Below are 24,153 nucleotides of genomic sequence, written 5' to 3' on the forward strand. Positions count from 1 at the left end.
TATATGCCTTCTCACAGAAAAATGATGATACACAGTGAAGAGCTGACATGAGGCAAGCAAGAACAGGATCATTTCTGTCAGCATGTGAGCATGGAGATAGAGAGACATGGCAGACAGACAAACATATAGAGGTAGACTTTCTGTAGTATAGCCATTACATTTTGCTACCAGTGGGATAGAGACTCAGTAAATCTCAAAATTGTCCCATTGCCTGATGTAGGCTACTGTAACTGACAAATGATGCTGCTACAATGTGCTGGCCCATGACAGAATGACATTATGGCTCTGATCACTGGGATAGTGTACAATTGATAATGTGTAGTATTTTGTGTTGTGTTGTGATCCACTCTGCAAGGCAAGCTGTGTTAAACTGCCTGAATAAGCAAATGGTTCTGCCATGGACATTCAACAGTTGATTTTTTTTTTTAACATCACATTAAATAAAGTATTAAGAAAGGAGGTCTAATCTAGTGTGCGGATAATCCTTTTTGAACCACTCAATAGTTCCAGCATAGATATCCATGCACCTGGAAGTTAAAGACTTGTACTTCCCCTTAACAGACTGGTCAAAAGAGATGATATAGGCTAACATCACTAACCGTATTACAGGACACACATAATGATTAACTTGCATGAGCAAAGAAAGAAAGAAAGAAAGGAGGCTCAGCAGGAGGGTGTGTCAACCTCTATATAAAAAGTTCCCACTAACTGTACGCTGTCCAGTTCCTCTCTTCCTCCTTCTCAGTCTGCTCAACTCCTCACACAACTTTGGTGAGTGAAATCATTTTTAAAAGTTTTAAATTATAAGTTTTGAGTTGGGGTTTTTTGTTTAGTTTATTTAAGTTTTGAGTTGTTTTTCTGGTTTAGTTTATTTAATAAATGTTACATAATATCTAGCATGCCGAGGGGCATGAGTGAGCTGCTGGGTGTGGTTTGTCTATTGTGGCTCTCGTTGGAGTGCTGAGTCTGAATAGACTAAAGATATCTAAAGTCAAACTACTCTATTTTTACAATGTAACTACATTCATCATTCCTCCCTACTGAGGTACCACAAAACGAGAAGAGCAAGTTCATTGTCTATTACTCATCTCTCTCTGTCTCTATTTGTGCTTCCGTACATTTGTTCTCATGGATTCTTATCATAGACATTAGAATTGCTGAAGTACTAGACAATAAAGTGACATTACAAGGATTATACTAAATTAGCAATATTGGTTCACATAGCCTGCTGTACTTCTTCCATCCAAAATCTCTATAGCCATAGAAAACAATTAAACAGTGCTGTTAAAATATGTAGAGACTGACAGTATGTTTGAAAAAAAAAAATGAGTGAGAGGAACTGGAAAAGCAATGAGTGAGAATAGTGCATAATTTATGCCATGGAGTTAGTGCAGAACTTATGGTAGAGCTGTTGAGAAGAAAGGATCAGTCAAGTGAGTGGGCGAGCAGAAGGTATGCTGAAAAGAGACGGGGCTTAGAAGCTTTGAATTGTTTGAGAAAAATGCAGACATGCCTCTCACACCAATCTAGTTTGTTTCCACCGGTGTTCAGCCATCACTGTGTGTCTGTACATCTGTTGTGCCACTCATACGTGGCCTTGTCCCTTGTTTAAAACCACTCGCCTTCATGAGACAGAAGAGGAAGCGTGTTGACCAGAGACATCCCTGATCGTGTTTAAACAAGCTGTTCATCCCCGCATACGCCCTTCTAATCCTTTCATTGTGTGTAGCAAAGCAGTAGACTGCAATCCATGTGTTCAAAAGTGACACCAAAAGTAGTCAAACCCATGTAAAAAATATAGACCGGCATCTTTGTAAATGAGGAGTTTTCATGGTAGTGGGTTATACTGGTCAACAATGCACCTTTCTCTTTTCCCAGTCACCATGACAGATGTCCAGACCGCAATGACGCTGCTCATCAAAGCTTTCCACAAGTACTCTAGCAAAGAGGGAGACAACGCCACACTGACCAAAGGAGAACTCAATGATCTGCTCAAAGCTGAGCTAAAAGACATGCTGCCAGTGAGTAAAACAGATGTAGTGCTATTGTAACAGACAGCAGTTTTACCAGTTTAAACCATACTGTACCTTTGACATTGCAATGTTTGAGATCTTTTACAATAAACTTAACAACTCCCCCTCTTTCTTTCTCTCTCTCTTTTTCTGTACTGTCTCTCTTTCTCTGATACACCAGAAAGGTGACCCAGCCAGGGTGGACAAGGTCTTCAAAGATTTGGATGCCGACCAGAGTGGCACTGTCGATTTCAATGAGTATATAGTTCTGGTAGCTGCGCTCACCACAATTTGCAACGAGTTCTTGGGATCACCAAAATGAGAGAGGTGAAATAACACCTTTCAGCAGCAATCTACAGTCGCATCTATGACTCAATCACAAATATTTACAATACTATCATAGCTTCTGAGAAGGAGATTGGATAAACACACATAGACAGAAAGACTGTTTAGTCATTGACAGGTTGTTATATAGAGGGACCACAAATGTGCTGACTTTGAAAAAGAATAATTAGCCCAATTGCTTTGTATGTCAGAAGTGAATCATAAAGAAAGCAAAATAAATATTTTCACATTTTAAAAAAGGTATTTTGTGTTTGTCCTTTTATTATGATTCAGTACATACATTTCATAGAGGTGTCTTCCTGGCTATGTATCATGCACAAACAATGAGCGTTGTCATGTCAATGTTGTCATGTCAGTGTCACCCCCTCATCTTTCCTATCACTCTGCTGCATCTAATAAAGCAGAAATGCCTTTAGTATAGAATAATCTTTAAACAAAATATATGTTTCTGTCTTTTCACTTTAGTTTAGTTTGGCATCACTCAGTCTTCCTGGCCCATCCCACAGTGCAGTGCACACCCAATGCTTCCAAACCTCTGCTATTCTATGAGGTGATATTTCCGTCTGGACGCTTTACCACAGTGGACCAGGATTAAGAGGCCGACATCTTTATTCTATATATTATAGTATGTGGTCCTTAAACAGGAGACTAGGACTTTAAAGCTAGAGCGGCTCACATATGAAGGACCATTTACAGAACCGGTGTAAATACAGCAATAAGGAGGCCTTTGTACAAGCCCCTCATAATCAATCCTGATGAAAAGACAGAGATGACAGCTTGTCTATAGGAAGGCTCTGTACGCAAACAGTTAGACCTGCAGTGGAGGATATTTGTATAATATTTACAGTAGCCTATATGAATTTAAGAGAAACCTTTTCAACTTTGGTTTGTTATTTCAATTTACCAAGTAGGGTTGGCCCAGAGTGGGGGAAAGGGTTTGTATTGACGCTTGGTCTGACCAAGAAACACCGCTGCAATTAGCTGCTACCATTCATTTTTCATCAGGAGTTTTAACAACAAGCTGTTGCTTTGTCAGATGACGCGTCAGTACAAAAACTTTTTTCCCATGTGACATGAGACAAGTGCCTGGTAAAGTGGAGCAGTGGCCTAAAAGTAGCCAAAGTGACAGAAATTACAAACAAAAACGAATTACTGAAGAAATGTTTTTGCCTGTTCCAAATCAATCACATGATCAGGACTGTTACGAGTCCAATGCTGCCATCGTTGCCCACTTATATGCAGCCTTGCTAGTACTGCCCCCTTGTGTTTAGTTAGCACAATTAACTCCAAAGTGTTCATAAACAATTGTTCATTTCGCTTTTGTCTCTCCCATGCAGTGTAATTGACGGGGGTCAGTGTTTTTCGTTCAGGCTTCCTATTCTGTAAAGTGAAGTGGTTGGATAAGATGGAACAAATGCATGGAAAGGGGAAGGACGATAAGTGCACAGGTTCAGTCATTTCCATCTTTGTCCCGTAGGAGGTGGTATATAGAAAGGAAAATGAGAGGGGAATCTGAAAAACTTACATGGTCCCGAGGCGAATAGCTTTTACTTTAAATAGCCTGTGTTGTACATCTCGACAGACTAATAACAGTATTGGTCAATTTTTCATTACTCCGTGTAAATAAGACACGCTGACTCTCTGTCTTATTACATGCAATTATGTAGGTCCTCCTCGGAAACAATTTGCAGTGTGGCATCCACACAGAGAAAAAGAAAACACACCTTAATCACTTAGGTCATCTTATCTGTGAAGTGAACGACACCAAAATCACACCAGGAATTACTTTTTTGGAATGGAACGTATCCCGGGGCGGTCTCGAGTCGCTAATCATCGGACGTTGTCGGCATTTTCCGTCGCATCCCGGTCGGCTAGCCAAGCTGGTTAGCCTGCTACCAGCTAATGTTTGTAGGATATTTAACGTTACATTGGAGTGTATGGTAAAAAAAAATAGTGTAGAAAAATGGCGGACGTCGAGGGACAAGGAATTTGTTCATCGGTCCCTCCGTTGCCTCACTCTTCCTCGCGTAACGGCTCCGGTGGCAGTACACCGGGCACCGGCGGCAGCTGCCAGATGACAACCACCGTTACATCAGGCCCACGACTAGTTCGAATAGTGAAGTCTGACTCGGGCTATGGTTTCAATGTACGGGGACAAGTTAGTGAAGGAGGGCAACTACGGAGCATTAACGGGGAGCTGTACGCCCCGCTGCAGCATGTTAGTGCTGTTTTACCGGGAGGTGCTGCCGACAGAGCCGGTATTTCCAAGGGGGACAGGATTCTCGAGGTGTAAGTGGCTACTATCTTAGCTCGACGCAGGGAGCAAGATAGCTACAAACATTTCTGTCCAGCTCAAGCAACAATGCTTGTCAGTGGTGTTGTAAGGCAAGCAGGACCTGCAGTGTTAGAAACACACACTGGTGCTCTACTGGGACCGGTATCGGCGACCAGCGCCCGGTGTGCATGCACCGGCCATAGACTAGCAGGGCAGAATAGCCGTTCATCCCAATGAAAAGAGTGTCTGTGTGTGAGGGGGAAAGAGCCAGGGATCATTAGGAATTCCTGTCACACTGAAAACCTATTCCACTAATCTACACCATGCCAAATATTCTAAACCCATCCCTTGCACACAGTAGTGGACATTCATATCACCTGAACCAGGTGCAGTGTGTAGTGCTTCCGCATTAAATCATGCTTAGCCAGCAGTACAGCTTGTTTCACTTACGTTTACGATTGCATGGTGGTGGTGTAAACCCAGCCTAAGTTGACATTTTTGTCTAGGAGAACCTCAAATAAGCGTCACTGAATTAGACTATTTTACCCCAAAGCTGATTTGGTGTGACTGGCTGTAGAGAATTGATGGTCTCTGCTGCATTAGGTAGAGAAGTGTCTGCCTTCACAGGCACGTTAGTATGCATAGAGATTGCTTGCTGATGTTAGGCTCTGTTGCTATGGAGAGGGACAGGCTGCATACAGCTCAGCATCAGCACTAGTGCGTGTGTGAAGGAAGAAGAGTAGGGGGTTGCAGAAAGGGAGGGATGCCTTCAGCTCAGATCCGATTGGCTTTGCCCTGTATAATTCTCTGTCTTATTGGTTGGCCTTGCATCCTGCTTTATGATTGGATGGCCTCCAGTAACCTGGCAGTTTGTTGACCCCATTATCTCTGTGTGGTATGTGTACATGCCTGTGTGTATGCATGTGCACTTGTGTATGTACTTTGCATATCAGTGACAGCCCTTTAGCCCTTTATTTGGTCCCCAGATCAGTCAGTATGGTCAATAATATCCATTGACTAGTGGCTCTGTTCATTGTAATGACTATAACGATTTTTGTAATGCCTAACCTTTACTTTGATAGGGTAAAATAAGCCTAGGCTGTGTGCAGGCTAATTTATCTGGCCTCAGTGTGGGCTAATAGCAGTGTATATTTAGTAGGCTCCATGAGCTACAGCGCATTAGTGTATTCCTTACTGTATTCAGCTGAAGGTTTGGCTTTGGTGCATGTAGCCTCTCTACCTTCCTGCCAAGGCACAGTATAGCCTACACAGACACACAGTGGAGTGTCTGGGCACTAGCTGCAGCACTGTGGAGCCTACTGTTCTGTACATAATCAATACTCCTTATCACATTCACACACAACTCCTGCTTCTTGATGCAGAAGAATTTGTAGTGCTTGACAACTTTTGTTCAACCTCCTACTTCATGATATAGCCTATTGGTATCATTAAATAGTGCTGTCTAGAATGTTTATCTGGCAGATTTAGCCTTGAGATTGTGTGTGTGCATTTGTTTGTGTGTGTGTGTGTGCTCATGCATGTGTGCCTGCCTATAGAGGACAAAACAGAAAACATTTCCAGTCAAATTCTTTATTATCGCTAAGAGAGAGAAAGGCTCTCTTCACCAGTGAAAGAAACAAAGTAAAGAAATCAAATAATACCTTGAAATATGAAGACAAAAGTACAAAACCTGACACACAGAAAAAACATTTCTTCAAAACTCATTATCACATTCAAAAGTGCTGACAGTGCAAATACGAAGACCGCTACTTGAGGTTGTTATTATAGTCTTTAAGCTGCTAGAATGAAAAGAGTTAACAAAATGCTTAGTGCATGTTTTATGTTGCAGGAGACATCTGCTCGTTCTCCCACTATATCTGCCGGCCTGCTTGCTGATTTTATTTGTGCTTAATGTGTTTTTAAAGTTGTCAAAAACCCACACCATATCAAAAGACATCCAGCAGAAAACCCTCTCGCTGGGCTCATTTCTCAGTATTTTTGTATCAGCCTTTCCCTTCCCCTCTTTCTTGTTCTTTCCTTTGTACTGAGGCCTAGTATTTAGCTTCTGTTGCCCCTTTATCTCACATCTTAAAGGATAAGGCTGGTGTTTTTTAATGCATTGCTTACCATCAAATCCTATGAAAATAACAAAATCAGCAATGATTTTGTTTTGCCAACAAGTCTCGTCCATGTAGCCGGTGCCCAATGAAGCCATGTCCCAGCAGCCATAGAACTCATTGTATTACAAAAACGATTAAAAACACGTCAAAGAGCCATGTTCTTTGACGTTGAAACTACGTCTTTGTGAGCTGTATTTCAAGGTTTTTAGATTACAATTGGAGCCAATGACTTCTGGGTTGAAGGCTAAAACCGGTACATGGGAAGTCAGAAATTAACGGGAGTAGAGCAAATGCATTGTTGATTTTGTTATTTTCATAGGATTTGTTGACGGTAAGCAATGCATTAAAAAACACCAGCCTTATTCTTTAAACTTCATAATCCCTCACCCTCTCCCTTCATGTCTCACCTATTACACTCGCTCTGTTTCTACCTTTCCTCACCAACCCTACTCTAGGCTATGTAGGTCCAGGCTCAGAGGGCCTCCACTGACTTGGTTGCATACTCAGGTAGCTAACTCTTGCCAGTGAGAACCAAAGGTATTAGAGAGCTTGCTTCCTCTGAGCTTTAGCCCTCTGGTGCCCTGCCAACATAAGGCTGTGGCTGGGGTCATGACATAACAACTGACATAACGGACCAGTCGCCAGCCACAAGTCCTATCTAAAGCTCAACCTCAACTGCTTAGTAACATGAGTGCATTGCCAGTTCTCATCCTCTGTGCTAAGGGTTATATCCCGAATTGTCAAAGTCTATGTTCCAGTTGAATGTTGGTATGTGTCATGCTTGAGACAGGAGTTTGTTGAGTGGATTGATCAAGGAGAGTATCATCCATAGGGAGATAATGAGTAGAATATCACAAAGTTTCCTCCTCATTAATAGAGTTAAGAGCCATGAAAACAGTCTTTAAAATAACAAACAACACATTAAAGTCCCTCTGTTCTGTGGCTTTCCATAGGGCTTTTCTCAGATGCACAATATGCCTAAAATGTCCACATCCTCATATGCCAGCTTGTTTTGCCCTGCCCATATGGAAGACATGACAGATGCTGCTGGCCTGCATAGCAGCTGCAGTAACAGCTTGAGAATTTGAACATGAGCACCAGCCCCTGCAAAGCTGAAAAGACAAGGAACAATCTAACGATTTCCATAGTTTTCTCCCCATTTTATATTTTTTGCTGGAGCTAAAAACCAGTGCCACTAGTTTGTGAGGAGACATAAGCATGTAGCTGCAATGCTTAAGGGTGTTTATATGTTGAGGGAATTCAACACAGCAAGGGGAAATGACCTTTTACTCCATTGGACTGATTAGGGCAGTTTAAGTGGAGCTGTGAGAGTCTACAGAGTTCCCCAATTGTCTCCCTGGTAATATAAGCTGTGGGCCTACATTAGTGAATGCAGGCCTATAGGACTGATTATGGTTTAGCATGGTAGTAATCTGTGTAGGCCTGTCTCAGCAGGCCTACTCTGTGTGCAGAGGAGGTGCTGTAGTTGTTATGAGTAAAGTTAACTATAGGCCACTGCAGTGCTGTCGTCAGCTCGTGCCTCTGACGCACGGCTGTCTGAGTGAGCTTACACACAGTGTTGCTCACGCTCAGCCGCGGGAGTGACACAAACCCATGGTCCTGTTGCCGGGGGAGATGTGACCCCATGGGGTGATTCTGAGGGCAAAACTCAGCCTGCTGTCCCTGACATGCTCTCCCTCTCTCCTCTTTCTATCTCCCACTCACTCACTCACTCACTCACTCACTCACTCACTCTCTCTCTCTCTCTCTCCCCCTCTCCCCCTCTCCCCCTCTCCCTCTCTGTCAGGCAGTGTTTCTGCCGTCTGACTAAGACACACCCAGAAACCAAAACTTATTCTTATTACTCTCCTCACTCCCCCCACCCTCTACCTTTCTTTCTCCATTCAACAGTAATGCGGTGAATGTGGAGGGGGCGACCCATAAGCAGGTGGTGGACCTGATCCGGGCCGGGGAGAGGGAGCTGGTGCTGGCCGTGCTGTCTGTCCCGCCCCAGGAGGCCGACTGCCTGGATCCGGGAGACGACGGCTCGGCCCAGTCCTGCTACGACTACTCCGACAAGCAGGCCGTCCCCATCTCTGTGCCCACCTACAAACACACTGAGCTCAACCAGGAAAAGTTTGTGGTGCGTGCGCGGGTGGATGGATAGGTGGATGGATAAATGAGAGGAGGATAGTGGATGAGATGATTGGAGGGGTAGATGGATGGGTGAGTGGAGGGGGAGATGGGAGGTTTGATGAGTGAAAGGGTGAATGGTGAATGGAGGAGTGGTTGTGATTATGGATGGAGGGGTGGATGTGTCTCTGTCTGTCTGTCTCCCTCTCTCCTTTTTGTCTCTCTTTCTGTTTTCTTACTCCTTGTTTTCTCTTTCTCTCATAACCTCTCTCTCTCTCTCTTTTGGAGATTTGAAGTTTGGATTTGAAGACCATTCACTTTAGGACAGTTTTTCATTGCTCTCTCTCTCTGTCTCTCCCTCCCTCTCTCCATCCAGGTGTATAATGTGTATATGGCAGGCAGACAGCTGTGCTCCAAGCGCTACCGGGAGTTTGCCATCCTGCACCAAAACCTGAAGAGGGAGTTTGCCAACTACACGTTCCCCAAGCTGCCTGGGAAATGGCCCTTCTCCCTGTCAGAGCAGCAGCTGGACGCACGGCGCAGAGGCCTGGAGGAATACCTGGAGAAAGGTGAGAATGAGAGAGATGCACAAAATATAGCACAAAAATAGCACAAAAAAGTCTGGAAAGGTATAGAAAAATATCACTGTTCGTTTCCAAAATATATATGACTACACATTTTATCAATATTATTGTCATTGTAGACCCACTGTCATTTGACATATTTCACATGAAAAATCTTCATCTATAGATTGGTGTGGCCTAGTTAATATTGCCCAGTCATGATCAGTGTACATCCTATTGAATCCTGACCAAAATCTTTAAATTCAGTCAAAAACTTAAAAATCCAGTTTGAAGCAAATTTCTCAAAGTATGGAATTCTGAAATGGAAAATGCATAAAATCCCTTGAGAGATGAGCAAGGGATCGTTAAAGGATAAGGCTGGTGTTTTTTAATGCATTGCTTACCGTCAACAAATCCTATGAAAATAACAAAATCAACAATGCGTCATTGGCTCCAATTGTAAGCTAAAAACCTTGAAATACAGCTCACAAAGACGTAGTTTGAATTTTAATAATCGCTAACTGTTACCACGAAAAGTCAGGCTGTTGTAGTTATTACCAAATCAAATTCAAATGGGAACAAATTCTTCATTACGCTGGGACTATTTTCAGTGCTACGGAACTACTTTCCTGAGATCGCAAACGTGTTTACAGCCAGCTTTTTAAGTTGTTTGAGGAAAAGGTCGGCTGGCCCGGTGCATCGTGATGATGAAATATGTTACCCAGAGCAACGGCATGGCTGTTTGACGTGTTTTTAATCGTTTTTTTAATACAATGGAGTTCTATGGCTGCTGGGACATGGCTTCATTGGGCACCGGCTACATGGACGAGACTTGTTGGCAAAACAAAATCATTGCTGATTTTGTTATTTTCATGGGATTTGTTGACGGTAAGCAATGCATTAAAAAACACCAGCCTTATCCTTTAAATGAGGATAAAGTTGTTGACATAGAGAGACAAACTCTGGAAGGAAAGTGAGAAGGTGTAGAGCTGTGTCTTTCTTTTTGTAGCAGTGATGGTAAGGGGCTAATAAGTGCTTTGTTTGTCCATCCCTGTTTTGGTTTATTGTACCAAAAGTACTACTTCTAAGACTAGCGCATATACTTGGCTCTTTTTGTTGTAAAAGTCAAGCTGATTGTTTTTTTCTTGATTTAGTTTACTTGACTTGATTCTTGACATTGCATTTACCTTCCTTGCTGTTGTGACACCACTGCTGAATGAATGTATAAATAGTGCTGATGTAGAAGGAGGAAGGGACTTGGCTCCATGCAATGATGAATATGTGAATTTAAAAAAAAAAAAAATCTTTTCAGTAGTATTATGCTTTGATTGCTTGTCTGTCTGTACGTTCCTGCAGTGTGCTCTGTGCGGGTCATTGGAGAGAGTGACATCATGCAGGAGTTCCTGTCTGAATCGGATGAGGTAAGATAAAGAAAGTGTGTGAGTGTGTGTGTGTGTGTGTGTGTGCACGTGCGTCTTTTTAATGTGCTGGCTTGTCTCCCTGTCCTCTGCCTGTGACTCACCACACAATTTCTCTCTCTCTCTCTCTCTTTCTTTCTTTCTTTCTTTCTTTCTCTCTCTCTCTCTCTCTCTCTCTCTCTCTCTCTCTCTCTCTCTCTCTCTCTCTCTCTCTCTCTCTCTATGTCTCTGTAGAACTATAATGGCGTGTCAGATGTGGAGTTGAGGATAGCCATGCCCGATAAGACCACACTCATTGTCAGAGTCCGCAAGAACTCCACTACAGACCAGGTCTACCAGGTAAACACACACACAGGCCTGTATAACCTCCAGCCTTTCAGGGCAACAGTCTCTGTAGCTTCTGTAGTTCCTCATTAGCTTGATATATTTAGCTTGCATATTTTTTCCTCTCTCTCTCTTTCTCCCAGGCTGTGGTTATGAAACTAGGGATGGATAGTGTAACGGCCAGCTACTTTGCTCTATTTGAGGTCATCAACCACACCTTCGGTAAGTATGAGTGTGCAATTGAGCCTTGAGGTTGTGTGTGGTGTGTGTGTGTGTGTGTGTCTACATGCATGCATTTGTATACAGTGAGGATTTTTTATGCCTCCACACCGGCGACAGCCATGGCCGGAGGCATTATGTTTTCGGGTTGTCCGTCTGTCTGTACGTCCGTACATACATCCATATGTACGTACGTACGTACATCCATATGTACGTACGTACGTACATCCGTCCCATTCTTGTGAACGCGATATCTCAGGAATGCCCAGAGGAAATTTCATTACATCTGGCACAAATGTCCACTTGGACTCAAGGATGAACTGATTAGAATTTGGTGGTCAAAGGTCAAGGTCACTGTGACCTGACAAAAGACGTTTTTGGCCATAACTCAGGAATTCATACGCTAATTATGACAAAATTTCACACAAATGTCTAATAGGATAAATGATGAAGTGATGACATTTTATATCCAAAAGTTCAAAGGTCAACTCCACTGTGACATCATAATGTTTTGCTTACCACTGTAGCTGAGAAAACGATCGTGGGTCATTCTACAAAAACGGTGGAAGTGCTGTCACTTACTTTTGCAGACACCAAAATCCTTTAAGTTGACCTAATAATCACATTAATTATATATGTTCAATAAATAAAGACTGTCCTTGCAGTGTTAAAACAAAGTTTATTCATCTAATATTCAGTGTTTGACAGCCGTGGCCGGAGGCATTATGTTTTCGGGTTGTCCGTCCGTACGTCCGTACGTCCGTCCGTCCGTCCGTCCGTCCGTACGTACGTCCGTCCCATTCTCGTGAACGCGATATCTCAGGAACGCCTTGAGGGAATTTCTTCAAATTTGGCACAAACGTCCACTTGGACTCAAGGATGAACTGATTCGATTTTGGTGGTCAAAGGTCAAGGTCACTGTGACCTCACGTCCGTCCCATTCTCATGATTGGTGATGTAATCCTTAGTTGATATTGTAGAGTTAGTATCAAACACTTTTTGTTTGAATATTCTTCAAACAAAAAAGCACAAACAGTCTGTCTTTCTATAGTTCAACCCTCCATCCGCTTTTTGTTATTTTTTGCATGGTTCTCAGCTGCTTGATCTCAACTTGTAAATATGTCTCGGTGATCAGCTGCCAAATTGAACACACATGTACTGTATGTCTTTTAACATGTTCAGGTACATGACTGTACAGTTTTCTAATTTAATTTGCAAATACAAAAATGATAAAACTGTATTGGCTGGCTAATTAGCTTTGCCGAGATGGCAAGATCCAGGCAGACAAACAAACCATATGGCTTTAGCATACACTGATCCAGCGCAGTTAGATCACAGCAACTAACAGCAACTAACATGATACATCTTGCATAGTCTACACGTATTAACATAGTATTTTGCGCAAACATCCGTTAAGAACGACCATCAGATCCTTAATAAAAAATATTATTTAAGGGAAAGGCGCATTAACCCTTTGCTTGGATGTCCCTAACCAAATAGACTACAGCCTAACCTATACATAATTATTTATTTTATGGCAAACGCAGCTTGTATTGTAAGATGTTTGGGTATTGTCGGGCTACTACAGACTGATAGAAGATCTGCAGTAGCCTGTTGCACACACTGAAGGATCTGAGTCTCCTCAGGAAGAACAGTCTGCTCTGTCCCTTCCTGAAGAGGGCTCCATTGTTGTGAGTCCAGTCCAGTTTTTTATTGATTTGGACCCAAAGATACTTTTATGAGTCCACCCTCTTCACTTCCTCTCCCTGGATGACAACCAGGACAGGGGGCCCCCTGTTCCTCTGGTAGTCCACCACAAGCTCATTGGTTTTGCTGATATTGAGCTTCAGGTGATTGTCGTTACACCATGTGACGAAGTTCTCTATCAGTCCTCTGTACTCCTCTGTAAAAATAGTCTCTAAGTGAAGACAGCATGTTTCTCATCGGAAATTATTCACTGGAATCATACATGTCAATATCCTTCAAAGTCTTCACTACATATATTTTATGAGTCTGGACAGAAATGGATGTAAACTGCAACTTGACTTGTTGGCGGAGGCATACAACCGCGAGGTGGTTATTTCTAGTTTTAGTCTTTATCAATGCGCTCGCGCTACTTTTGACTTTAATTGTCTGTGGCTTTGGCCACTGTCGACTCATGAGAGAGAGGCAGAGAGAGAAAGAAAGAGTGTGTGTGTGTGTGTCTGTGAGAGAGAGAGAGAGGGAGGGGGAGAGAGCATTTATATGAAGGGTTATGAGTGTGTTATGACTCCTCCTCCCGCCTGCCTTACTAAAATGGTCTAAAATAAATAGCTCTGTTTCCTCTTTCCATCCCATCAGCTGATTACTTCATATTTCTCTTAATTCAATTTAGTTCAATTCAAAGAGGCTTTATTGGCATGACCATGAGACAAGTACAGTACAGCCAAAGCACACTCCCAAGGGCATCAACAGAGTAAAAGTAAGAATAAGAATGATTAGGCCTATTAAGATTAAAATAACTATCATGATTGGAAGCAGCTATAAAACGACAATAGGAAGCAACAGCTATAAAACAGGGAACATAAAAGGTGATGAGAATAGGAAAAAAATAGGAAAAATGTACACACACGCATGCAGTAAGATTTGTGTGTGCATGCGTGTGTGGTTGGTCATTTACTGTTTTCTCTCTTTCTCTCTCTCTCCCCCTTTCTCCGCTGATCACTCACTTTTATCCAAATAAAAATACATCACACTCACGGTCATATCTTTCTCTCTCTCTCTCTCTCTCTCTCTCTCTCTCTCTCTCTCTCTCTCTCTCTCTCTCTCTCTCTCTCTCTCTCTCTCTCTCTCTCTCTCTCTCTCTCTCTCTCTCTCTCTCTCTCTCTCCCTGAACCATATTATGGAATCCTCTTTATTAAGCTAATCTACTCCCTCTTTGTTAAACTAATCTACTTACTGTGCCCATCCACTCTCTGTGTGATGGAGGGCAGCAAACATGGGAACTCAGCTTGTCGGTCACATAGATAGAGAAAACACTCTTTGACGCTGAACAAAGTTCTCTCTCTTCACATGGCTACTTTTAATTCCAAGCTTCCTTTCTCCTCTCTTCTATCTCTATCTCCCTCCATCTTCCCTATCTCTCTGTTTTTCTGCCCCTTAGCCCAAGTACAATCACCATCCCTCCCAGAGTAACTCTCTTCTTGCCGCGTTTTTGCATGCCTTTATAAAGCAGAGAGAGTCTTGATGGGGGCTGTCTCCCTTGTTGCCCGATCAATTATTGATGTTGGGGAAGGTTTAGTTCCCCTCCAGGCTGCCGGTATGTCTCCTGTCTCCTCGCTCTCGCTCTCTCTCTCGCTCTCTCTCTCTCTCTCTCTCTCTCTCTCTCTCTCTCTCTCTCTCTCTCTCTCTCTCTCTCTCTCTCACTCTTACTCTCACTCTCTCTACATTTCTACCTCTCTATCTCTCTCTCTCTCTTTCTCTCTGTCCATGATAGATGTGGACCACTCAGTAGCATCAGTAATGAGCCTGGTCGGAGTCTCTGGCCCAGCTCAATCACACGCACACACACACCCACACACACACACACACACACACACACACACACACACACGCACAAAGCTGAAGGCTGCTGCATGGGCTATTAAAGAAGCTTTTGGGCCCCCTGCTTGTGTGTGTGTCTGTTCTTATATTTCTATCCTCATGAGAACTAGTTTGAGTTGTAGACCTTCTGAGTGAGGACGTTTTTTAGAAGTAAGGTCATATCGGCTTGTCCTCACTTCCTCACTGGGCTAGATTAGTACAAGGATTTGTCAGAGTTATTTATTTATTTTCATTTTCAATAGCCAAATGAAACCAAATCAGAAATAGTCCTTTTCAGCCCACCCAACTCCATTGAATTTATTCACCTTGAAATAGGTTCTCTGTCCGCCAGTGCAAAGCTAGTAGCAAGAAACTTTGTTAATTTATGATGTGAATTTGAGCTTCATGGACAGGTTAAGACAGTTGCTCAGTCCTGGTTCTTTCAGCTGAAGAATATTTAGTGATCTGGAGTGATCGTCCATGCTTTTATCTCTTCTTGTTTAGATGGCTGCAACTCTCTATATTCACATCAACCCAATTTTAGCATCTTTACATTCATAACCTGTTAATTTCATAACTGATTTGAGGATTTTACTGATTACTTGTAAGGCACAGATGGGTCTGGCACCAAGCTATATCACAGACCCGTATGAGCCAGATTGCAGCCACAGGTCCTCAGGCAGGTTCCTACTGGCTGTTCCAAAATGTAGATTAAAAATGAGGCGATCGGCCCTTTGCCATCAGCCTGAGAAGCCTAGACCAGCTAAATCTGTATCATCTTTTAAATCACTTCTTAAAACTCATCTTTCTAGACTTGCTTTCATATATTCACATATTAACCTTTTGTTATTGTTTTTGATCTTTTATTATTATTGCCTTGCTTTTATACTTCTTACCTGTATGTGGTTTGTAACTGCGATTTGAAAAGTCAGTGTCATATAGAGATTGTTATTATATCATTATATATATATATATATATTTATATATTATAATAAAAGATCAAAAACAATAACAAAAGGTTAATATGTGAATATGTGAAAGCAAGTCTATAAAGATGAGTTTTAAGAAGTGATTCATATATATATATATACATATATATATTTATATGTATGTATATTGTGTGTGTGCAGATGTACATATACATACAATTTAGTAATCTTTCTTCCTTATTTACTAGCTAAAATGACTGACATGTTAAAATTTCTCCCTCCCCCTCTCTCTCCCCCTCTCTCTCCCCCTCCCTCTCTCGGCCAGTGCGTAAGCTTGCCCCCAATGAGTTCCCCCACAAGCTGTATGTGCAGAACTACACCTCAGCTGTCCCAGGAACCTGCCTCACCCTGCGCAAGTGGCTCTTCACTACAGAGGAAGAGATCTTGCTCAACGACAACCAGCTTGCTGTCAACTACTGCTTTCACCAGGTGTGTGTGTGTGTGTGTATGTGTGTTAGTGTATGCTGGTGTGTGTGTTTTTTTGTTGTTGTTTTTTTGTAACAGTCTTTCATGTCTTGCCCCCTTGCCAGGCTGTGGACGATGTGAAGAAAGGCTTCATCAAAACAGAGCAGAAGTCCTACCAGCTGCAGAAGCTTGCCGAGCAGAAAAAGATGGCCATGGTCAGCCTCTCAGACACAGACACACACCACACAGCTGCTCTATTCTGGTCTGACACACAGAGAGAGACAATCAGGGCTGTGTCCTTCTACTGTGTATGATCCAACAAAGCAGGAAAGATATAACTTAAATCTTCTTGGGGCGAGTGAGAGAAACACACAATCCCCTCTGTCAGAAAATACTGTCACAGTGGCCAACAGTAGACTAGGAACTAGGACTAGGAAGTTCCCAAGTGTTAATGTGTGTAACTGTATTAATGTGAAGCATTGTGGTGCTGAAAAAGAGAACGCTGACTCAAGAGAAAGACCAAATGGATCCAGTCGGGCCAAAGCTCTTGAGCCCTCCACTGTGCCATGACGTAAAAGTAATAAAATTGCTCTTTCACCTGAGCAAAAAGACATGATGGCTGCAAATTTATAGCACTGCACTTCCTAATGCTGCCACAGTGGGATGCCCAACATTTTCAAAGTCACCTGGCATAGAAACAAAGAGTACATACTCTTCCCCTGGTCCTAGATTCCCCTCAAAGCCATGTATTTTTTAGTTGTCAGTGAACCGATTCTAAACATTCATTTTGTATTCTGTTAGCCTGTCAAGATGTTAGCGATGTCAAGTTTTACATATTGGTTCTTCTTCCACTTCAAAAGATTTTTATACATTTGTAACTCTAACAGGCTTATAAAAACAGATTGGTAATAATACTAATCAGATAGCTGTAATTACATTGATGGGCCACTTGTATTGCAAATTACTTATGTGCTCATCATAAGCTTCTACTTCTGCGTTTGGAAGTCGTAAATATGACCTGTCATGCATTCAAGTGCCATTAGCTAGAAGTAATAACAAAATGGACCCTGTAACAAAAGTAGTTTTTGGTGGCTGCTGTTTTAGTTTAGAAATCATTTATTTGTTTTAATTAATTTATTAAAAACAAAAATCCAAGACAACTAAAAGCTAAGCAAAGACTGAAACTTGAAGCATACAACAATACTACTTATTTATATAGATTGTCAAACAATAATGAAATAAAAATAAATAATATAAATAAATAATAATAAATAAATACAAAATAATAAATAAGAATAAAAATCCAGCCCTTTTACCATTAGTTATTGACGTGGTTTCCATGCTCACCCCATAAACCTTACATCTCAGCAACTCAGGTATCAGAAAATTCCCACTTTCCCTGTTGTATTTACAGGAGGAAAATGTTTCCGACAGCACTTGAAGGGAGCGTTAGAGACAGTCACTGAGAAGGATGGTGGATCTATCATGGTTGCCACTGAAAATTGCAATGGCCAAACTCTACCTGTGTACATCTATGAGCAGGACAGCGATGATAGTTGAGAGGGCTTACAGGGGGGAAACTGAATAAGACTGACATGTTACAGTAGAACTGCCATGGTCTCTATGAGTCTGACTGTACTCTACTGACTATAAAGCTTAGTAATTTGTGAACATGCTCTAGAACAGTTTAACACGTTCAGTTGAATTACAAGGTGCATCCTGCTTCCTTGCATACTTGAGTCAGTGGCAACCTTTTCATACATTGTAACAAATATCTTCATTTCTTCTTGTCTTCTTTCTGTCTCTCTCTCCCTCTCTTTCTCTCTCTCAGTATCTGAGTTTGTTAAGGGGCTGTGAGGGCTACAATGAGATCATATTCCCCCACTGTTCCTGTGACTCCCGACGTAAAGGCCACGTCATCACAGCCATCAGCATACACCACTTCAAGCTGCACGCCTGCACCGAGGATGGGACACTTGAGGCAAGGGCGACTGTGTGTGTGTGTGTGTGTGTGTGTGTGTGTGTGTGTGTGTGTGTGTGTGTGTGTGTGTGTGTGTGTGTGTGTGTGTGTGTGTGTGTGTGTCTGTGTGTGTCTGTGTGTGTCTGTGTGTATATAATAGTAGAGCCTGTGTACTAACACCTCTACGTGGTTCCAGAACCAGGTGATTGCATTTGACTGGGGGGAGATGCAGAGGTGGGACACAGATGAAGAGGGCATGGCCTTCTGCTTTGAGTACGCACGGGGAGAGAAGAAACCACGCTGGGTCAAGATCTTTACACCCTATGTGAGTATCACACACACACATACACATGTGCCATAGTACTGTATTCTAATGAAAACAGGCTTCCTATGGTCATGAAAAAAATGATAAAATAATGGAATTTTAAAATTGTGTTATCTGAGCTTGGGAAAACTGGTGGAAAATGATACACGTCCAAAGACATTGGAAAGGTCATGGAAATCTTTTTATAATGTTTTTTTCAAGCTGTCTGGTGTTCAATATCAGAGAATAATAACCTAAATAACAAATTCCCTGATTACATGACACCCAAGTTATACTTATAGCTAGCCAAAACAAGACCTGGGGCATTCATGTCAGTTGTTTAACAAAACAATTGCTGTCCAGAGGTATGTGAACCCCTGCTGGCCTAGGATCAAATCTCAACTTTCTGTCCTGTGTCTCCCTCTCTGCTTTCCAACTATCTCAATAAATAAAAAAAAAATTCTCAAGTTGGAGACTCTCTTTTACAGAAAAAAAACTTTTGAACATCGGTGCTGACAAATTATGGTCATTGGAATTGCTTTATATGTCATGGTACAGCCATGAACAAGTCAAGAAATTTGATTAAGAAAAGTGTATGAACCTCATCAACACTAATCTTTTTTGTCTTTTTGTCTTTGTATTTGCTGTAAATCGCCAATGTTCAGTTTAACTACATGCATGAGTGCTTCGAGAGAGTCTTCTGTGAGCTGAAGTGGAGGAAGGAGGTAAGGACAGTCTACTTACAGACTAATCAATTCTCTCTGTTCTCCTCTTTGCCTGTGCCATTAGCTCATATCTGCTGTGTGTCTCTGTGTCTACAGGTGGAAGAGGAGGCGACAGACAAGGACAACAAGAACTGCAGTAAAGATGGTATGTGTGGCAAGGTAAGGCTTTGCCTGCCTCTGTCCTGTCTGTGATCCAGCAGTAGCTTGTGTGTGTGTGAGTTTGTCTGTGTCTGTCTGTCTGTGTGTGTGAGTTTGTGTGTCTCAGTCCTGATCGGTGTTTCTGTTGCAGAATATCTTCCAGCTGTTGAGGCACAGAAGGGATGGAGGCACCTAGGAGGAGAGATCATTACCTCCTAACCACACACCTTCATCATCTGCCCAGCTCAGCTTGGATCGGCTCAGCTCAGTTTGGCCCTCATCTAGCCCCAGAACCCTGCAAAACTAAGCTATTAACTACATGGTCATCATTTACACTCCAGCAACTACAAACCAAGAAGCTACACCATTACACACAAACCAACAAACAACTGCAAATGAACAAATTACTTAAACTGAAGCATAAACAAACTCATGAACCAGAACTGTTGAATCCAACACATCATAAACATACATTAGGCAGAGCTCCGTCAAAAGGAAATTAGTCAACTATAAACTTGAACTCGTGGATGCAAACAAGTCTTCTCCTCATGGGCAGGGACTTGAAGTAGAATGGGACTATTGCCTGAGGAGGAGAAGAAGGAATAACAACTCTTGCTGGACTGACATGGATAATTGAAAGCTGCTGCTGGTCACAAAGGGGAACACAGACAAAGAGGTTGATGCAAGATACTGAGGGTCTGCCCATCTCGAACACAGAAAGACGCCGAGCTTCTCAATGTATGGAAGAGAGCAGCAGTGTCCCCTGTGTCTTTTTGGCCAGTTAAAAGCGAGTGTAAGCGGGCAGATGTGTTTGTATGTGCGGGTATACTTCATTAAGTGTGTTTGCAGTGGGCCCCTAGCTCCCCAAAAGACAGGGGACAACCAGAGAGAGGCCCTCAGAGAATGTAAGCCGCAACCAAATCACATACATACATTTTCACCTGTTTGGCGCTAAATCTGCATTTTTAAGACAGAATTAAAACCATAATGTGGGAAATGAGAGGAAATAAGGGAGAGAGAGCAGACCTTTTGTTAGATTCATAGATGGATCAATTATGTTTCATTCAGTTATTGTTAGTGAATGATTTTTATTTGGTGTACAGAGGAGGATGTTTTGATCCTTTGATACATGAGCAGGTTATTGTCAAACTCTAGACTAATATTGCACTTTAACCAACAGTATTAACAACCTCCAAACTTGGGAAATTTAGTCAAACAAGCAGATAATGGGCATATTACTGGAATAAGCCTGCAGTTAGTTTACTTTCATTTTGGACTGACTGGCTTATACAGTATGATACTGTAATGCAACATGAAATGGTATATTCAGGTGCAGTGTGCAGGGGGTTTACCTTAATTTGAATTTATGTGTTTATAGTATATGGCTATATATAGTATAAGGCTCTACGCATTATGTTTTGAGGACAGGCCGTTGTAAAAGAGTGGAGTGGAGGGGAAGAGAAAGAGCTGTGTAGTACGTTGACTGTGCATTACCCAGAAGAGACAGCAGGGGTCGTTCTCTCCCTGCCCTCAGTCTGGCAGTGCACCAGTACACCACTTGCCATTAGTTTGTCTTCGATAGCTCCCCCTGGACTTTACAATAGCCATGTAATTTAGATGGTCTTTCCATGCAGGACTATACATCTCTCTGCAGCCCGTACTTCATTGTACTCTTACACCAGTCGTCCACTCCAGAAGAGTGGAGTAAGATGATATCTTAACAAAAGGGGCCGCTTGCACCATTCATCAACATGAGAGAAATGTAGATCACTGTAGTACTAAAGGCTTTGTAGCAACTGATAATATAATGACTGCCAGATAATGTAATAAACAGTGTGATCTAATGTCCCTCCAAATGGGTTGAAAATGTCGTAAAACCAGTTCATGTAATTAATTCTGGGACAATGTAATAAAAGTACATTATTACATAAGCCAGCAATTATTATTTCAGAAGGGGTGTAACATTTTAGCTGTTGTAATAATATTGACTAATGTTACAACTTATAAGGATAAGAAGAATGTAATAACTTGCATTATTACATCATTAGACAACATCATTTGCATACATTATTATTACGTCATCTGTTAAAATTATATTACATATCATATGTTAATCAAGGGTTAATGCAATAATGTGATGTTATGACATCATCTTGCAATTTGTTACATTTGTATGTTTTGTTACATTTTCAAGCCATTTGAAGGGACATTTTAGTTACATTTTGACAAGCTGTTGCATTATTTCGGCAGATTTTACATTATCAGTTCTACATGCTTTTACAGGATGAGCCTCCTGTCTAGCTCCTCCATATATAGAGAGAGCTCACTATGAGAATATGAGCTATATTTTTGTTGTCTACAAGCAGGAAAAGACATGGACATCAGTGGCTCTTAGCAAGAGTGTTTGTTATAATCATGGTGGTGTTCAGCAGTGGCCATTTTGGGTGATTGATGAGCTTCAACGGCGTCAAGCTTGGTGGGCATGTAAAGGAGGTTTAATTGAATGTGTTGAGCCTTGACCTGAATGATTGAATGTCCAGTCCTAAAGGCTTACTGTATTTCCCAGGATTTGTATCACTTTACAAGACCATGCCTGACCATTGATATGACTGATTGTCTGACATTGTGACATCTGCCCACCAATCATGTCTGTGTTCTCATTCTCTTGCCCCCTGTCTCTCTCTCTCTCTCTCTCTCTGACTAAGGTCAAGTGACAACGTTATTTATTTCATTAAGAAACAATATTAAACAAACTCAGCATCTCTGGTTGTACAGTTTTTTCACCTGATAGGGTTTGGCTTTCAAAGAGTCATGCTAAGAATACGATGAAGACTGACAAAAGCGCAGATCATTTGACATGTTGAAATGTAAAATTCAAGACAAAGTTGTTTGGTTACGTCGCTTACTGTAATAAATTGTAACATATTCTTTTAAATAAACTGATTTATTGATGCGAAGTACTGTTCGTTTTTCATCATTTTTGGCTTTACGCTTCAAGTCTACTTTGGTTTTTTTTGAGAACCAGACTGCTTATGTACAGCACCAGATGAGTCTCAAGTACAGTGGAAGCCAAGAGCAGTTCTCTAAGAGTAAGTAGGAGTTGAGTGTCTGACTCAAGGACTCTCAATATCACAATGATGGCATAAAGCTAAGTTAGATTGAGCCTATCAGTGAGCAGAGTTTTATTCTGCAGTTGTGAATTTACCACACTCGCTTCCCCTGCTCTCCCTTTGTGTACCCATGTCCTTTTTCATTCTTCCTCTCTCTCCTCATCGCCTTCCTCTGCTCTCCCTAACTCCCCGTCTCTTAATGAGATCTGGGAGACAATTATCCAACAGACAGTGAAATGGCCGTTCCGTATCGACCCACACTGAGCATCTACGCTCAGTAATTAACAGCTATTGACTGTGGGTGGCGTGGGATATTATCTTCGAACATCTGGATGTTGAAGCCAGACAAAAAACATCCCTGTGGGACAGAGAACTGGCCTGGGAGGTGTCACGCAGTAATCAGCTTCTCTCCACACCTTGATCATCAAGTGAAAGTGTGGGTGTGTAGCTTCAAGTGTAATTTAGTACAGAGAAACTTAAGTTTGCATATTCCCCCTGTATTTGGGGGAAACTTTAAATTGCCCATAGGTATGAATGTGATTGTGACTTTCCACTCAATGCGTGCTGGGATAGGTTCCAGCCCCCTGTCACCCTGAACAATAATAAGCGGGTAAAGACAATAAATGAAGAATATTACAATACCAATATCTGGTGTATTATTTTGTAATCTGTAATTTTTCTAAGCTTTCATTTCATTTCAACATTTCTCTAAGATTTATTTTTATTGATTAAACTCTATTAGAGAATATTCTTTTGAACAATTCTGCCCTCCTTTGTATTCTCTCCCTCTCTTCTTATTTTTCCACATGAGCAGACACAATACAGAGCTGACAGCACTGCACAAGCAGCACAATGTGTATGTGTATGTGTGTGCGAGAGAGAGAGAGAGAGAGAGAGAGAGTAAGAGAGAGTGAGAGAGAGGGGGTTAGGACAATGCGTGGTTACTGCATTAGGTCTGCAGCAGGGTCCTCACTTTAGCACTCTACAGTGTGTGTGTGTGAGTGTGTGAGTGTGCCTGCTTGTGTGTGTGTTAGTGTATGCGTGTGCCTATCCGTGCGACAACTGCAGCCAGAGATTGCGGTGGCCCCCTGATACCGAAGACACACTTTCTGCATTTGACTCTGCTGCACACTGCATGCTCCTCTCTTCTGTGTGACTCTGTTTGTTTGTCCTCTGAACAAACAGCTCTCCCACAGCTGTAGACACAGAGCAGGTGGATGACTGAGTCACTGCAGAAGGGGGGGGGGGGGGGGGGGCTTAGATTTATGACCTGTGCTACATCCCATCTCTCTTAGCTGTGTTGGGCAGCGGCCCCAAGGAGCCGAGCAGATAAAGGAACTCAGCAGGTCACAGATGGTACTTCAGATAGTCAATTGCACCAATTGTGAACTGCCCAGTTTGCACATACTGCACTTAAAATATAAAAAGTTTGAAGCCAAATGAATAGTTGTAAGGCTGAAGTTATGGCATTGCCAAGGCACAAATTAGCCATATTCAATCATCAGAAAGTGTTTGCATTAATGGTCAATCATTTTTAGTGAGAATGTTTGCC

General features: G+C 42.0%; 2 protein-coding genes across 4 annotated transcripts; both read left to right on the forward strand.

Moving 5' to 3' along the window:
• Positions 1 to 613: 613 nt before the first annotated feature.
• LOC139638887 (protein S100-A1-like) lies at positions 614 to 2,600 on the forward strand. The gene is made up of 3 exons (XM_071512918.1): positions 614 to 771; positions 1,879 to 2,021; positions 2,194 to 2,600. The coding sequence occupies exons 1-3, from the start codon at positions 633 to 635 to the stop codon at positions 2,332 to 2,334; spliced, it is 423 nt and encodes a 140-aa protein (XP_071369019.1). The 5' UTR covers positions 614 to 632; the 3' UTR covers positions 2,335 to 2,600.
• Positions 2,601 to 4,288: 1,688 nt separating this feature from the next.
• Positions 4,289 to 22,425, forward strand: snx27b (sorting nexin 27b). 3 transcript variants are annotated; one of them, XM_071512916.1, is made up of 13 exons: positions 4,289 to 4,646; positions 8,664 to 8,895; positions 9,262 to 9,454; positions 10,805 to 10,869; positions 11,101 to 11,205; positions 11,334 to 11,412; positions 16,225 to 16,388; positions 16,490 to 16,579; positions 18,196 to 18,345; positions 18,521 to 18,649; positions 19,294 to 19,353; positions 19,450 to 19,512; positions 19,643 to 22,425. In XM_071512916.1, exons 1-13 carry the CDS (start codon positions 4,321 to 4,323, stop codon positions 19,685 to 19,687), a joined length of 1,701 nt encoding a protein of 566 aa, XP_071369017.1. In that variant the 5' UTR covers positions 4,289 to 4,320; the 3' UTR covers positions 19,688 to 22,425. The 3 variants fall into 3 exon arrangements, with proteins under 3 accessions (XP_071369017.1, XP_071369016.1, XP_071369018.1); XM_071512915.1 differs by having other exon boundaries at positions 19,450 to 19,498; XM_071512917.1 differs by lacking the exon at positions 19,450 to 19,512.
• The last annotated feature ends 1,728 nt before the right edge of the window (positions 22,426 to 24,153 follow it).

This window comes from Centroberyx affinis, unplaced genomic scaffold, assembly GCF_046629955.1.
Source record: "Centroberyx affinis isolate AG114_WGS23_722 - 3 ecotype Tasmania unplaced genomic scaffold, CSIRO-AGI_Caff_v1 ptg006633l_1, whole genome shotgun sequence".
Taxonomy (NCBI): domain Eukaryota; kingdom Metazoa; phylum Chordata; class Actinopteri; order Beryciformes; family Berycidae; genus Centroberyx; species Centroberyx affinis.